The following is a 16,967-nucleotide window of genomic DNA, read 5'->3' on the forward strand; positions in this document are numbered from 1 at the left end:
AAATGGACTCAAATTGATATTGAAGTGCTAATATGTACATCATACATAAAACAATTGAACTCTTTAATCTGATTCAAGTTCAAATGCTATTCTATTTCCCAAAGAAACCAGAAGACGTTTCTCTATGGTAGGGAACCAATTCAACTCTGCATAATCTTTACTGATGTATGTAACTATCTTAAATGGGATCCAATCTGTGCTAAACAATTAAACAAATCTATTTCACCGATTATTACTGGTGTTAGGCTCATTTTTCCTTCACATAGATGAGCAGTATAAATCACACTGGGTCTTCAACTCTGAAGGCTTCAACTAATGCAAGAGGCGTTTTTCAGCCATAAAGAGCCTATAACTTGCATGAGGACCCTCAGATGTGTCTCGCAAATTAATCCTCCATCCCATGGCATTTCCAATAGCTTGAAGCTCGTCCATGACTGTAAGAGCATCACGGATGTATACACGTCCACCTGGTCTAAGCATACGGTCCATTTCAAGCATAATTGTTGATATATTGCACCTGCGATAATGAAGCATAATGTCTTAATTCTGTTGGTTAAATCGAACGGAAAGAGAAATTAAAGCACAGGTTTATAGCCGATATCATAGTGTGAATATTTCACCCCCAACCAATGAAACTGCAACAAAGAAGGCATAAAATATGATTCCCAGAAGACAATAATTTAACAGTCACATTTCCTTTTCAAGTCAAATAAAAACTGCTCAACCAAAGATAAACCCTCATCTTTTTCTTCTGCATGTAGAAAGATTCCCACAACCTCCCACTTAATATTATTAGGGCCATTGGTTCTTCCAAATTTAATACTGGTCACCTACTTTTTCTAAAGTACTTTTGTTTCTAATTAACTGTACCACTACTAGTATCCTGAATCTTACTTCTGGTGCAATGCAAACTCTCATTGAAGCGAACTACTGTTCACTTTCATCTAAGGGACATAAAGATTAAAGACAGAGTAGTAATGAACTGATGGGAAACCAGAATAAATAAAGCACAAAGAAATTAGAGTTTCTACTTAGAGAAGGCGGGGTATACCTTTTCTTCTCAATAGAAAAGAGGCCAGCTGCATGTATCAAATCATAGGTTCTTGGGTATGTATCAAATGGCTCACACCTGATACACATAATGCAAATCAGTTGTTTCAGTAAAATGAATATTGTTACAAGCATCGGTCTCATGCTCAAAATTTAAGGTAACAGTTAATGTTGTCATTCTTTGTTGAACATTTGAATAAATCTCTAGGAGTAGTGGTACTTTTCAGTATAATCGAAGTAATGCAGACTTTTATAATCACACAATCTATCAGCGTCTTCAAGCATACAAAAACATATTAACAAATCAACCGGCTAGCACAGAGAGCTGCTGGTACCATACCAGTCGTGCATAACTCCAATAAGTCCACGGTCATATATAACAGGCAAAGTGTTGGGGCCGCTAACAGGTACCACATTCATAACCCAGGAATTTAAGTTATGTTCTATTAAAGCTGCTGCAAACCTGCCAACCAATTTATGGACTGTAAGCATTGAAAAAATTTAAGAAATTAAAAAAGAAAACGTTAATCAGCAGAGTATGAGATGAATATTATACCCTCCAAAGCCAGCTCTCATATCCATCACATTTCTTAATCTTAACTTCTTCCATTTAAAAGCACGGACATAGCCTTCAATTATTTCGTGCCAATATTTAGATTCTGCCTTGAAGAGCTCCTTTCTGGATATATAAGCATCAAACTGTATGCTCTGAAGCCTATCAGGGGGAGTTTGCATGCGGTCTGGCCATGTTGTGACATTTGCTCCATAACCATTTTCAGGGAGTCTTGTAATGCATGGCTTCAGATCAACGTACCTACATCATCATACAAAGAACACCAAAAAAAATAAGACCCTCACAACAAGAAAAAAAAATTCAAGTGCGTCTACACAATCAATGACCAAGTCTCGCCTATGAAAGCGACAGTCAAATCTTTAATCTTAGAAATTTGTATAAAGAAGGAACTACACTGCCGTGTGTAATGAAAAATGCAAGCACAATTTGGGGAGGGCTCATCGCGAGGTTGCTCACCGTGGGAAAGTGAAACTTCCTTACACTAACAAGTAAGAAAGTAAACTTCCTCAGTAATGTAGTATTATATATGAAAAGAATAATAGATCCATCCCATCGGTCCTGTTTTCTTAGAAATATCTACAAAAGAATGGGACTCGTAAGAGCATTCCGTATCGTAAAGTCATGAGTGCTATAGAAATTAGGCTCTCTCTCTCTCTCATTTTCTTCCTTTGTGGTTTCACTCTATTAGTGACCTTTTCTCGTTTGTGGGTAGATAATTGATCGTCTGTCTTTTCTTTTCCTTTTTTTGTTTTATATTTAAAATGTGATTAATATCTAAGTATGATCAACAAAGAGCTTGTACATAACAATTCTGATAAAAAGTTACCTTACTTTAATGCGATTATCAAAATAGTAAAGAGAATGATTGGATAGGAAATATTACCACACTTTGTCTGGGTCATCACTCGAGTCACATAATGCAGGTTTGGTTTCGGGATCCCGACTTAGATAGCAGCTATTATTAACCGGTTTCTGCCATACAGCAACATAGCCATCCTTTTTCACAAACTCCCAGCAAAGACGCGTCGTGAGGTTAAGCATCTCTGGCCAAGAAAAAATGGGAAAAAACATCAGAGATGTTATTGTTGCCAGGTAAGAAATTTCAAGTGCGATGAAGATGATATTGCTCATTTGTCAGTTAAAATTGGTCTAGGATCATAGTAAAAAGAAACTGTAGGTTACAGCTTGGTGGACGGAGGATTAATCTAGAAGTGGGAAAGAGAGAGTTATATTGTTTTCAAGTCATCGCAAGTTGGAAATTGCATATTCAGAGGGCAACTAATATACAAACAAAACCCTCACTGAGAGAAAAATGCGATAAACAAGTTATCAGAAGAAATTATACAAACAATTCAAAATGAAGAAGCATATAGTAGATAAGTAATACCTTGCCACTGTTCCTCTAGGACTTCTTCATGCTTATAAACTGGCTGTGCTGCCCAAACAAAGTATCCTCCTGCCCGGAGCATCCTATTAACCTCAAGTAGCAATATCCCATCTTCATCACAAAGAATAAAAAGAGGGTAAAGATAGACCACAAGCAAAAGATATCCGCCAAGTCGACAACTCTTTTAGAATAAATAATACAACAACTGAACAAAGATCCAACAACTGCTTCAAACCCTGAGATTTTTATGGTATAATAGGGTGATTTCTTGAGGTTACTATAAGTAAAGTTCATGAGTACATAAGTTGAGGTATAACATGTTCTTCAGTTTTAAATATCTTGTCTCTTTCTTTTACCAACACGCATAGTTATAGAAGGATTGAAAAAAAATACAATCCTACCAAATTGGTCGCTGCCTAACAAGCACTTTCATTCACCTCTAAACTTGTCCTTTTCTCATCTATGAAAAATAAAATCAGAAATATCCTTGTGCCAGTAAAACGACATACCGTCACGAGTCCAATTAATCCTGCATCGCGAGCAATGGATCAAGTCAAATGCCTGACTTGGGTACAATAAACGGCGCGTAGAAAAAGCTGCTACCATTGCAGGCACTCCACGCTCAAGAGCGAATTGTATCTGGTTCTCATGGACATCTTTCGGAGCAATTGACATAGTGACTACATTCCGTTGCATCAAGTATGCGCCAAAGCTTGCAACACCACATCCAACATCCAATGCAACTCGTATATGGCGACCAAATGTGATGTCAGGGATCATCTACACCATCAAAACTCAACCATCAGACAAACAAAACGAAAAACGATAACTCACTGTCCTAACTCCTAACTATCCACTTCATTTCCTTCTTTCAACTCCAAACAATTGTTACCTTAGACATATGATCCAAGTACTCATCCGCCCCGTGTATAAACTGCGTACCGCCTCCTGGAAACTTAAACTTATTCTTCTGTCGCGTAATCCAGTTTTGACCCCCTTTATCCTCAACTAGTCGAGTATGAGGTACATTATTGAACCAAACCTGCACATAAGTTACAATCATTCCTAAATGTTCTGCACATACTTGTGTGTGTGCTATACAAAAGCTATAAACTTTACATCCATACTTGAACTAAGGTGTAAGGAAGCTGCATTTCAAAATAGGCTATAAAGCAAGTACCTCATCGCGGCTCTTGGGCCATGGAATTGGTGCCTTGTAATTCTTCGGCGCCGGAATCAAGCAATTCAAACCATTGCCGGAATCCGGACAATGCCGCTCAAATCTCTCGCCTTTGTCGGTGGACTTGAGCTGCTTAATGGCCTTAGCATTATCCAAACACGGTATAAACTCACTCATAGTCTTCGGACAAAGCTCAAACCTCTTCACACTGACCCGACCCGACCCGCGCCCGTCGCTTTTCTCCACCGTCTCATTCTGGCGGCTCCAATTCTCCACCACCTCCTCGGGATCGAACTCGCCGACCTCGAAGTCGTCGGCCATGGTCCCGTTCTCGTCGACGATCCCGAACCGCTGGATCACGTCCGGCGGAGGCGGCGCGGGAGGCGGGGGAGAGGGAGGAGGCGGCGGCGGCGGGGCTAGGGTTTCGTTGAGGAGGGCGGAGAGGTTGAAAGGCTTGTTGAGATTGGGGGAGATGGAGACTTTGGGAGGAGATCGGCTGGCGGAGAAGGAGAGGAGCTGCTGGGCGCCGCCGGTCCAGTTCTTGCCAAAGTAGAAGAACGTCGCCGAGATCATGACAAATCCCCATAATTTGATCAGCAATGGGATCCTCAGCCAGTCCGCATTGCCGGAAAATCGAAACATCAGAGCGTGATAATTTGATCAACAAAACGCAGCGTTTTGACGGCAATGTCAGTCTGAGAGTGAGAATCTGGGGGAGGTTTTAGAGTATTGGGAAGCAAATGAGACACTGAGGGGGAGGTTGACTGGTGTCTAACGTCACCCGCGGAGGGATAGAGAGGAGACTGGCGGGAGAAGGAGGGGTGACACGTGTCTTAGGGCATGGATCCGATTGGCAATGTCGGTGACGGAAAGGGATACTTGTGAATCTGGGTTTCATGGAGTTTTCTTTCTATTTCTAGATTAGGGAGCGCCTTGTTAATTCTGGCCGGTCGTGTTAACAAGATGTGACGTTTTCGATTATAAATATCAAGAACAGTCTCATGCAATTGGATATGAACTTCGTGTCAAAAAAAAAATTGGATATGAAGTAAGTCGGATGATACTTAATACATAAAGAAAAACAATAGCTTTAATCCAACAGTTAAATAAAACTCTCACGTCCGTAGAATTATACATGTTAACAACTTGAAACTTTGTATATCAACCGTTTTGAAAGAGAAACGTAAATCTTCCTTTCTCGACTATCGACCCCAGTACACACAAAGCCTTCACGATCTTTTCATTTCGATATTTACTATTACACACACCCAATTTTTGTAGTTAAATTCCATAGTTAAAATTTTATTCTTCACAAAATATGATAGATTTTTCGAACGAACGATGAAAAATTTCATCTTGATAGTTTCCGCCCATCATCCAATTCGAGTAATATATTTATGGTCCATCTGTGAGTGGAGGGTAGTAGGTATAGTGGAGGGAATCACGGCTAGTGGAGTGATTAGTGGTTAGTGTGAATTAGTCTATATATACCATTGTAATCTGTATATGCATTCATCAATTCAAAGAGCAACAATCAGTATTTTCTACTTGGTATCAGAGCCTTCGTGCTTTGTTTTTTCTAGGTATTTTTTTTTCCGGTCGTATTTTTTTTTACACAGTCGGGTCGGGTCTCCTCTTCACCGCTGCATCCTCCAACCGGCTCCGTCACCACTGCCTCCGACGCTCCACGACGACCTCCGGTGCTCATCCGGCTCCGTCTTGCCGCCGCGACGCCGCCGCCCTCCTCCACTGCTGTGTCCGTAGCCGTTCCTCGCCCGACTGCTCTCCGGCCGTTCCTCGACCCGACGACGCCACCCTCCGGTGTTGCTGCGTCCCTCCGACGCTCGCCCTGCAGTCGCAGTCCGCTCCGCCTCGACCCACAAACGTCATCCTTCGCCGCCGGTATTTCTTCTCCACTCAGCCCCGCCGATATTCTTTTCTCCACCCGACCTAATCTCATTTCAGACCCGGCCCAGCCTACATTCAACCCCCCACATTCAACTCGGTCCGGCCCAGCAACTCAACCCGGCAAATCGATCCGACCCGGTCCGCCCGACTCGACCCGGTCCGACCAGATTATGTCGGTGCATTTTCACCGTTAGTGCACGTACACCGTTGACAGATTGTTCTATTTTTTTGTGTTTTTTGCTGTCTAACTACATTGTTTCTTTTTCGATGAGTTCTGGACATGAAACTGAGGGTTCTCAACTCCCTGAAGTTCCGACCTTCGAAGTATCTGTCAAAAGTTCAGATAGTGGTTCATTTGGGGGCACCAAAATCAACGGCACCAATTTTCGTAAATGGAAACGACTCATGGCTGCTCATCTTCGACGCATGCACAAGATGAGACATGTCACCGGCGTCACTAAGGCTCCTAGTCCTGAGGATATTGTTGCCTACAACAAATGGGACGACGACGATGGTCTTGTCATGTCCATCTTGTGGAAAGCTATGAATGATGAGATAGTTGATCTGGTGGAGGCATGTCATACTGCGCAAGCGATATGTGAGACATTGACTGGCTTATATACTAATGACTCTGATTTCATACAAGTTCATGAGTTAATGTGCACATCTTTGGCCATACACTAGGATGGGCAACCGGTAGCACATTATTTCACCAAGTTAAAAAATATTTGGGCTGAGATTGATGTGAAACGTCCTTGCATGATAAAAAATCAAAAAGATATTATTTGGTACCACAAGGAGAAGGAGCTTGAACGAGTTCACCATTTCCTGAAAGGTCTTAACGCCAAGCATACCAGTGCGAAAGCCGAATTGCTCCGAATGACCGAACCACCTAGCCTACTCGCCGCTGTCACCTATATCCGAAAGGATGAGTCTCAGCAGGAGAGTATTCTTCCGGCACTGGCTGTCATTTCCAGCCTTACTATTCATGCTCGCTCTCCGGCACCACCCTTTCTGCAAGCAACTTCCGCTCCCCTTCATCGACAAGGACCACCACCAGGTTTCGGGAATCAACCTCGCCCTCCTTGCTCTTATTGCCATGATACTAACCATGCTCGTGCGACCTGTTGGAAATTATATCCGCATCTTAGGCCCAAGAGGCCTAATCATCGTCCCCACGCAAGAGCAGCTCTTCACTTAGTTCTGGAACCCGATATCTATGGTGTGGTTGGGCATGATCATCATACTACTGGCAGAGCACCTACAGCTTCCATCGTTGGCCGTAGTCAAATTGGTATAGCCTTCAATATTTCTCAGTCTGTTAGTTTTGATACTTAGATTATTGATTCGGGTGCATCTGATCATATGACTTATGATAAATCTTACTTTACCGTATTGTCCCCTCTACCCGTACCCTCTGTTACTAATGCTAATGGTGAGGCATTCCCCGTGTTAGGGTCCGAATCTGTTCATATTACTCCCACCATAGAGCTTCACAACGTACTCTATGTACATGCTTTATCTCATCATTTGATATCTGTTCCCCAATTGAACGCTGACGCTCAGTGCTCTGTAACATTTTTTCCTATGTATGTGATCTTTCAGGATCTTCTCACCGGACGGGTAATTGGTCGGGGGTATCTGAGAGGCCGGTTGTTTTATCTGGATCTGACATACGCAGGGGGAAAACCAGGGGGACAGTCTCGGACCGCTTTACTCTCCACTTCTGACAAGCTAAGTGAAGTTTGGTTATGGCATCGTCGCTTAGGGCATCCATCTTTTAGTGTTATGAAAAAATCTATGCCTACTTTGTTTATCAGCGTGGACGAGTCTTCTTTATGTTGTGAGACCTGTGTTTTGGGCAAGAATCATCGATCTACTTATTCCCCTAGTACTTCTACTAAAAGTTTTCTTCCTTTTGAACTAATTCATTCTGATATTTGGGGACCCTCTAAAGAGTTTACTGTGTCAGACATGCGATATTTTGTGTCATTTATTGATGATTGCACACGTCTTTCATGGATTGTTCTTCTTAAAAATAAAGATGAGGTTTTTCCAGCTTTTCGTGCCTTTCATACCTCTGTCCAAACACAATATAATGCCACCATTCGAGTTCTTCGTTCTGATAATGGGGGGGGGGAATATGTGAATCATCACTTTCAGGAGTTTTTTAACACACACGGGATTATTCATCAAACAACGTGTCCTTACACACCTGAGCAAAATGGGGTTTCTGAAAGAAAAAATCGTCATTTACTTGACATGGCTCGGTGTATTCTTTTTAGTGTCCACATGCCTAAATACCTTTGGGGTGATGCTGTCATTACTTCCGCCCACCTTATTAATCGTCTTCCCTCTCGTGTCCTTCAAGGGAAAGTTCCATATGAGGTGCTTGCATCTCATGTCTCATTACCCTCTTTTCATAATCTTCCTGCCCGTGTTTTCGGTTGTGTTGCTTTTGTTCATCTTCCACCACATCAGCGTTCTAAGTTGGATGCCCGGGCGGTTAAATGTGTGTTTTTTGGGTACGGAGGACATCATAAAGGGTACCGGTGCTACCATCCCCCTACTAGGAAGTACTATGTCACTATGGATGTTACCTTTTTGAGGACATGAGTTATTTTCCCTCTTCTCATACTGCTTTTCAGGGGGAGAATTCATTTTTTGAAGAGTTGTATCATGGAGAGGGGGAGACAAGTGAGTCAGTTGATATGGTAATAGATCCCGTTGAGATTACCAAAGCCACACAAGCACCACCTGAGGTCGTCACTCAAGAGATTCAGGCACTAGAAGCTGACAACACAACTGCCCCTCATGACTCCCGTATAACTATTTATACCCCTGACCAATGCTCTCCTGGTACAGAAGATCACTCACCTGAGGTCAGTCATTCTATTAGAGCTAATAGTAGACAATATGTTTTGCCAAATAGGTCTAATCGGGGTCAACCAACAAAAAGATATTAACCTACCCTTCAGACTAAAGCCAAGTATCCGGTAGCGAATTTTATATCTACCAAAAGATTATCTAAGTCATATGAGTCATTTGTGAATCAAATATCTACTGTATCAGTACCTAACAAAGTGCAGGATGCATTGGAAGATCCAAAATGGAGGAAAGCAACGGAGGAAGAGATGGAAGCATTACAAAAGAACAATACTTGGGAGCTTGTACCTCCACCATATGGCAAGAAGACTGTAGGATGTCGTTGGGTGTTTACATTGAAGCATAATCCAGATGGGTCAGTAAGCCGGTATACAACACGCTTAGTAGCGAAGGGGTTCACCCAGACATATGGCATATACTATGATGAGACATTTGCACCTGTTGCAAAGATAAACACTATCCGGGTATTGCTTTCTGTCGATGCTAACTTGAACTGGGCACTTAGGCAGTTTGATGTTAAGAATGCATTCCTTCATGGAGAACTAACAGAGGAAGTATACATGGATCTTCCGCCTGGATACGTGGCCGCTTCTCCAAGTAACTCCGTATGCAGATTGAGAAAGTCTTTGTATGGTCTTAAACAGTCACCTCGTGCTTGGTTTGGAAGATTCTCACAATTTAGGAGGAAGATTGGCTACAAAACAGAGTAATTCAGACCACACGTTATTTCTCAAATATCAACAAGGGAAGGTAACAACCCTAATTATATATGTTGATGATATGGTAGTTACTGGGAATGATACTGTTGAGGTGGATAGATTACAGAAACAACTTGCCACAGAGTTTGAGATGAAGGACCTAGGTACACTCAAGTACTTCTTAGGCATTGAAGTAGCCCGAGGTAGTGATGGTATCTATCTGTGTCAGAGGAAGTACATCCTTAATCTACTAACAGAGATAGGTATGTTGGACTGCACTCCCATTGATACTCTTATCGAGCAAAATCATCGGTTAGCAGAGTATCCAGATCAAGTCCCTACTGACAAACCTCGTTATCAGAGGTTAGTTGGCCGTCTGATTTATCTATCACATACCAGACCAGATGTTGTGTATGCAGTAAGTGTAGTAAGTCAGTTCATGCATAATCCCAGCGAGGACCACATGGATGCTGTTGTAAGGATCTTGAGGTACTTGAACTCAGCTCCGGGGAGAGGAGTAATGTTCTCTAATCACAATAAAATCCTTGAAATTTGTGGCTTCACAGATGCAGACTGGGCTGGAAATATTACAGATCGGAGATCCACATCAGGGTACTTTACCTTGTTGGGGGTAATCTTGTTACATGGAAGAGTAAGAAACAAAAGGTGATAGCTCGATCTAGTGCTGAAGCAGAATACAGAGGTATGACTCAGGGAGTATGCGAATTATTATGGCTTAGAAACTTGCTACAAGATTTGGGTATTAAGCCTAAATGTGCTATGCAGTTGTACTGTAACAATAAGGCAGCTATTGATATTTCACAGAATTATGTACAACATGATCGTACAAAACATGTGGAGGTTGATCGTCACTTTATAAAGGAGAAGCTAGACGCGAAGATCATCAGTTTTCCTTTTGTTCCTACAGAAGAGCAACTTGCCGATATGCTCACAAAATGAGTATCTAAGAAAGCTTTTTATGACTCACTTGGCAAGTTGGGCATGGTTGATATGTATGCGCCAACTTGAGGGGGAGTGTGAGTGGAGGGTAGTAGGTATAGTGGAGGAAATCACGGGTAGTGGAGTGATTAGTGGTTAGTGTGAATTAGTCTATAGGGAAAAACTTGCATACAAACTAGTATGTACGCGTGCGTCCAAACTCTCGTTTATTTGCACACTTTGCGAATATAAATACATGATTTTAACCGTTCAAAAGTTTAGTTTATTACTAAAGATCATTTCTGTAAAATATCAACATAAACAAAAATCGTCTTCATAGTCGATTACATCAAACAAATTGACGGTTGATCATGAGACTACAAACTTTCACCATAACCGTTCATTTGTTTGATGCAATCGACTATGAAGACGATTTTTGTTTATGTTGATATTTTACAGAAATGATCTTTAGTAATAAACTAAACTTTTGAACGGTTAAAATCATGTATTTATATTCGCAAAGTGTGCAAGTAAACGAGAGTTTGGACGCACGCGTACATACTAGTTTGTACGCAAGTTTTTCCCTTAATCTATATATACCATTGTAATCTGTATATTCATTCATCAATTCAAAGAGCAACAATCAGTATTTTCCGCTCCATCATAACTTTCAATCTAAGTCTAAACCCTCCAATAAATACAATAATAGTTTTCTTATACCATTATTTTTCTCTCTCAGAGATTCCGTACCATAAAAGAGAGACGAACCAAGTACCAACACAACTTTTGGCCTTAAAAGCACTTCCATTCCCAGCACCATTTTACGGAACACACAGCTTTTCTCTCCACCCGAACACAAACCCACAAATCAACGACCCGCCTAATCCCCCAAATCAAACCCCTCGAACTTTCCCCAATTCAAATCCAAATTTAGGGTTCCGAATCCCAAATCTTGCCCAATTCACATGCCATGCCGAGGCGGCTCACTCCCTAGGGTTCCGCCGCGACCGTCCGATGCCACCGCTCCCCAAACCCTCCCTCCGGAGCTCCCAATTCGGTAAAACCTCCATGGCTCCGAATCTCGAAAACGACGAGTCGTGCTCGCGCTCGATCAGCGAGACCGTCAACGGCTCCCACCGCTTCACCATAAAGGGCTATTCTTTAGCCAAAGGGATGGGCGCCGGCAAATACATCCTCAGCGACACTTTCACCGTCGGCGGTTACGACTGGGCGATTTACTTTTACCCCGACGGTAAAAACCCCGAGGACAGCTCCGTCTACGTCTCCGTCTTCATCGCCCTGGTCAGTGAGGGCACCGACGTCAGAGCCTTGTTTGAGCTGACCTTGGTTGACCAGAGCAACAGCGGCAAGGACAAGGTCCATAGCCATTTCGATCGCGCCTTGGAGAGCGGGCCCTACACCTTAAAGTACCGCGGCAGCATGTGGTAATGTGCTTTCTTTTTGCTTCATGATCTTCTCTTGTTTCGATTTTCGGCTTAATTGCTAAGCAAGTTTTCGCTTTCGGTTGTTGAATTTCGGCTTAGGGATTAGGTTTTGATGTGGTTTGATGTAATGTAGGTTGAGTATGAGTGTACATCATCGATATGAATGAAAGATTTTATGTTGAATTTGATCTTGCATATGAATCGGTGTTATTTTTTCGCGTGTTGGATAAGCTTCTTTTCGTGTTTTGTAATCCTTGGATTCTACTTTCAGGGGTTACAAGCGATTTTTCAGAAGAACGGCGCTCGAGACATCCGAGTTTCTTAAGGACGATTCCCTCGTGTTGAACTGCACTGTTGGAGTTGTCAGGACTCGCCTCGAGTGTCCGAAGCAATTTGCAATCACCGTGCCGCCATCAGACATGGGTGAAGGTCTTAGGGCGTTTTTAGATTCCGGAGCTGGCTGCGACGTGGTCTTTCAGGTCGGGGATGAGGAATTTAAAGCTCACAAGTTGATACTTGCTGCCCGTTCTCCTGTATTCAAAGCACAGTTTTTTGGACACCTTGGGGATTCAACTGTAGATAAAATAGTCGTGAAGGATGTTGAGCCCTTTATCTTCAAGGTAATGGTCATTTGAATTTGTTGCTTCTGCTTATCACCATTGGAAAGATTAAAATATTTTCAAGCATGTTTATGACGTTAAGAACTGTTGGGTTTGTATTCTTACGTGGTGATGATTGAGGTTCAGATTTTATACCAGTATTAGGAGGTGAACAAGTTCGAATTTTCTTTATGAGTTTGAAATGTGAAGTTTCCTTGTGTAGCCAAAGTATCTCAGTAACATATCAGTATTAGGCCTCTTGAAGCCCAATTAATATGATAGTAAACAAATTTTTGCTACCTCGCTTGTCTTCAAATTCAAGCTGTCATATATTTAAACTAGTAATGTTTCAGTTTCTAAGTTTTTGAGTTCTCTTGTAAGTTCCAAAGTTTCTGTTTACCTCACAATAGTCCCACTGGAAAGTTCTCTTTGCCAGTGTTGTAATTAGACTACCGGAGCAGGAACTAGGAGCTGCCGTTACATGTGGGCCTGTCCTAATTGTCATTGATGGCAGTGAGAAGTTCTACGCTTATGGAACTTTTATTGTAAATACAAAAATATATGATGTTGAAAGTTGTCAGATCTTATTAGAAAATTTTGGGAAATCGACACTAGTTAAAACTTATGGAATTTATGCACTTGCTGATAATTGGAACAATGTAAACCAGTTCTCAAAATCTGCAAATTTCTCCATTTTTTCTACAATGTAGATTAGAAGTTTGATCTCTGTGTTTCACCAGTGCTTACAGATGAGTGAGTTTTGCTTACAATATCAACCCATATGCTAATATATGTCGCCCCTCATATTTTTTTAGCATGGTTAATAAATTACATGGTTTTCCCTTTTTCCCTTTTTTTTTTTTCAGGCAATGCTTCTGTTTATTTACGGGGACAAACTTCCTGATATACGTGAAGTTACAGGTTCATCATCTTTGTGCACATTCACTGTCATGGTGCAGCATCTGTTAGCTGCTGCAGACTTGTATAATCTAGAGCGACTGAAGTTGTTGTGTGAATCAAAGTTGTGTGAAGAAATCACAATTGAAACAGTGGCAACCACACTGGCTCTTGCTGAGCAGCATCACTGCCCACAGCTGAAGGCTGTGTGTCTAAAATTTGCAGCAAAGTCAACAAACTTGGGAGGTGGGTGTTGCTCATAGATTCTGTGGTTCAAGTTTACAGTTTATGTCAGTTAAAGTTTTTCATAGTAGTATCAAGTGCTCTTGTCTAATGTCATGCATTTGCCATCAAACATGTTACAGATGTCCTTATCAATCTCTATGGTTTCAGGAAGTCATTAAGGATGTTACATTAAACTTTATGGTATTCCATGTGAGTCCCCGGGTCAGCCTTTGGTGACACCATGATATTCTGGCTGATTGTGGGGCAGCAATTGGTGAATGGTATAAATTGTAGGATTCTTAATATGGCCTGGGTCTTTGTATATAGGTTCTTCCAATACATTTGTTCCATTGCATAAAGAAGAGAAGAGAAGAATAAAAGAGACAAAGAAAAACGAATTAAGATTTCTCACTATCATTAATTAAAAAAAAAAAGACAAATGAGTAAAGTTTCATGGACCCCTGCAAGTGGTCGCAATTGGTTGTATCTTTAGGCTTTGGAAAGTTTAAAACTAGGGGGTTAATGTTAGTTGGTCTATCAAGGGTACTAATTGTTCTGTTTCTACGGCTCTAATGAGAAGTAGGTGTTGGGTTGTTTTTCGGAGTATGTTAATGTTTACGAGGTGAATCCATAAATGGTTGGCTAATCATTAACTTTACAACTAAATGGTATCTTGTAACTGCCACTGTATAGAAAGACATACTCAGAATATTTTCTTTTTTGTTGAATGCTGGTTATTTGCCTAGAAATTTCTGTTATTGTATTTGTGAGCACATTGAATATGAATCTGGGCTACTTTTAACCAAGTATAGAAGAGCTTTCCTCCAGAACATTAAGTTATGTTACTACCCCAAATTAAAACATGTCCACACATCCTTCTGAAAAGGGATTATGCTTTATATGCTTACTATGTACTTTCTAGTCTTTTGGTGTAAAATTAAATTTATAAACTATTGAAATCTTCTTGTATTTATCAGCTGTGATGCAGTCAGATGGATACAAGCATCTAGAAGAGAGTTGCCCCTCTGTGTTGCAGGAGCTACTGAAGACTTTTGCTTCTGTTGATGCCAATGAAAATTCAAGTTCAAGTAAGAAGAGGAGTGGCAGCAGCATATTTGGGCTGGACTTGCCAGTAGACGGCAGTGGGGCAGTAGCAGAATCAGCAAATCCCATTGGCAGGCGGTTGAGGCCGCGGCGATATTAATGTGCTGAGTTACCTTTTAAGTGTTGCGCGGACTTGGAAGGCTGAAAGGAATAGTCTTGTGAAGAGAATTGTAGTTATGGATGACGGGTGAGTCTCATCCTCCAATCTGTGAGTGTCGCTCCCTGTATAAAATTTCAATGGTAAATTTGGAGGGTGAAGTATATTGCCTGTTTTCAGGCTTGTCAGGGAACTGTTTGTTGTAAGCAGAAATTTGTATGGTTGTGTTTTGTAACTGTACCTAGGATTTGTAGATCAGAGTATTAGTTTCAATGGAATGATATTATTACGGTAAAGGCTAATTCATCTGCGAATTCTGATTGTCATTATACCAATCTAACCTTGGTTTCATCTGGATCCCAAGTGTGATTATACTTAAAGCTTGAGGTATGCAATGTGAACCGGAAATCGATTAGCATTCATGCATGAGAAGTTGATACATGTCAAAACTACAGGTTGCAAAGCTACATGATCTTATTGTCTATGAGAACCGGAAACATTCAAGTGAGCTTCCTCAAACTAAACAGATGACCACCACAACGAAACAAAGACCTAAAATGTAATTGGCGGTATTATCGGTTCATGGCTATGACGATCAGGTCGAAAGAAGGCACCCATGGCCAAAATCTCTTTCGAGCCAAGTCACCATGCACAGACGAGCCCGCCATACTGTGCCAGAAGACGGTCGAGCTTCCGCTGAGGCGTGTCCTCGTAGTCCTTTCCCCTGTACCTTGGGTAGTGAAGGGAAATCTAGAAGATACTTGCATTCAACTTTAGGTTCTTCATGATCTTTTTGAAGCAGCAGTTGGTGACTTCTGAAGGTAGTGTTGTGGAATTGGGTGTTGGGAATGATCATTCTATAGACACACATTGAGAGGGTCAGTGTTTATGCTAGGCAGGTTCAAGAGTTATGGTACAGTCGTTCACAGGTAATGATTGGCATAGCTTCTCTCGAGTTGCTGCTTGTTATTTCAGTCTGCAATAAGTGTGATCTTTGCCTCTTTGGTCGCAAAATTACAGCACGACTTTTCCTCAAGCTTGCAAAGGAGGGTTCGACAATCCAGTATGATCGAGTCTCGCAATGAGTACGAAGTCGCGAACAATTATTATTTTAGACCTTTAAACTTACTATTTGAACAAGGTAAACCATTGTTCATTACGTTTTCAACTGTTTTTATCTGCTAATTTTTTACTTGCTAGAGGATGAAACTCAAAACCCAACATCAAAAAGTCTTCAGTATATATTTGCTCTAGCTCAGCTCTCGTATATATTTGCAGGCAATATACGGCACAGTGGTTCCCTGCATTTTGAATAAGGCTTGAGAGCGGAGATTTTACTAAAGATTCAATTTGGATGACAATTTTAGCACAGTGCAGGTCTAAGGAACCATCACCGAGTGTATCCGGTGGAGCATTTAACAGCTTGTACTTATTGAACATAAATGGACTAGGAATTTCGAAAACAGACCTGATACAACTGAAAATTGTGAAGACAGATCTTGCCAAAAGGATACTTACGAAATTGAAAGTCATGTTCCACAGAGACTCTTCTTTCAAAATTCTCCACCTCGAGCCGCTTCAGCTCTACCTTGTTCTTAAACTCGATCAAAATTGGATCATCCAAAGGTGAGTGATGTCTTTCAAAGTATGTTCAAGATGCTTAAGCAGCTTCATCCCGTCATACAAATTTGTGCTTATTGAAATGAACCTCCCCATCTTGTTAGCTTCCTCTTACATCTCCTCCCATGGAAGTTCCCATCCAAAAGGGTCAACACCATTAATTGTTGATCCAATCAGTAACAGCATGCTCAAAATCCTTCAAACTATGATCGATCCTTACAATAATTAATGTTCCCAATGATGTAGTGCAAGGGGGGGGGGGGGGGGGGGGGGGGGGGGTTAACTCCATTTAATAATTTGGGGTTTACAAGGACTTAATATTTGAATTTAGTCTTTGATTTATATTCCTATCTCCTAG

At 41.4% G+C, this 16,967-nt stretch overlaps 2 protein-coding genes across 2 annotated transcripts; one reads left to right on the plus strand and one right to left on the minus strand.

Moving 5' to 3' along the window:
• Positions 1–46: 46 nt before the first annotated feature.
• On the minus strand, positions 47–4,892 carry LOC126801610 (probable methyltransferase PMT11). Its single transcript, XM_050529022.1, has 9 exons — positions 4,192–4,892; positions 3,904–4,053; positions 3,521–3,791; positions 3,012–3,122; positions 2,508–2,667; positions 1,607–1,864; positions 1,391–1,513; positions 1,052–1,129; positions 47–517 (listed from the first exon to the last, which is right to left on the minus strand). Exons 1-9 carry the CDS (start codon positions 4,831–4,833, stop codon positions 313–315), a joined length of 1,998 nt encoding a protein of 665 aa, XP_050384979.1. The 5' UTR covers positions 4,834–4,892; the 3' UTR covers positions 47–312.
• Positions 4,893–11,407: 6,515 nt separating this feature from the next.
• Positions 11,408–15,299, plus strand: LOC126804104 (BTB/POZ and MATH domain-containing protein 3). The gene is made up of 4 exons (XM_050531879.1): positions 11,408–12,067; positions 12,339–12,687; positions 13,533–13,809; positions 14,766–15,299. The coding sequence occupies exons 1-4, from the start codon at positions 11,637–11,639 to the stop codon at positions 14,990–14,992; spliced, it is 1,284 nt and encodes a 427-aa protein (XP_050387836.1). The 5' UTR covers positions 11,408–11,636; the 3' UTR covers positions 14,993–15,299.
• The last annotated feature ends 1,668 nt before the right edge of the window (positions 15,300–16,967 follow it).

The sequence above is a fragment of the Argentina anserina genome, chromosome 7 (assembly GCF_933775445.1).
Source record: "Argentina anserina chromosome 7, drPotAnse1.1, whole genome shotgun sequence".
Lineage (NCBI taxonomy): Eukaryota > Viridiplantae > Streptophyta > Magnoliopsida > Rosales > Rosaceae > Argentina > Argentina anserina.

Coding starts and splice junctions, on each gene's coding strand:
- LOC126801610 (XM_050529022.1), bottom strand. CDS start 4,833: ATGTTTCGATTTTCCGGCAATGCGGACTGGCTGAGGATCCCATTGCTG. Junction 2,668..3,011: donor CCTAGAGGAACAGTGGCAAG/GTATTACTTATC, acceptor TTTCTTGGCCAG/AGATGCTTAACCTCACGACG. Junction 1,514..1,606: donor ATGAGAGCTGGCTTTGGAGG/GTATAATATTCA, acceptor ATTGGTTGGCAG/GTTTGCAGCAGCTTTAATAG.
- LOC126804104 (XM_050531879.1), top strand. CDS start 11,637: ATGCCACCGCTCCCCAAACCCTCCCTCCGGAGCTCCCAATTCGGTAAA. Junction 12,688..13,532: donor TTGAGCCCTTTATCTTCAAG/GTAATGGTCATT, acceptor TTTTTTTTTCAG/GCAATGCTTCTGTTTATTTA. Junction 13,810..14,765: donor AAAGTCAACAAACTTGGGAG/GTGGGTGTTGCT, acceptor TGTATTTATCAG/CTGTGATGCAGTCAGATGGA.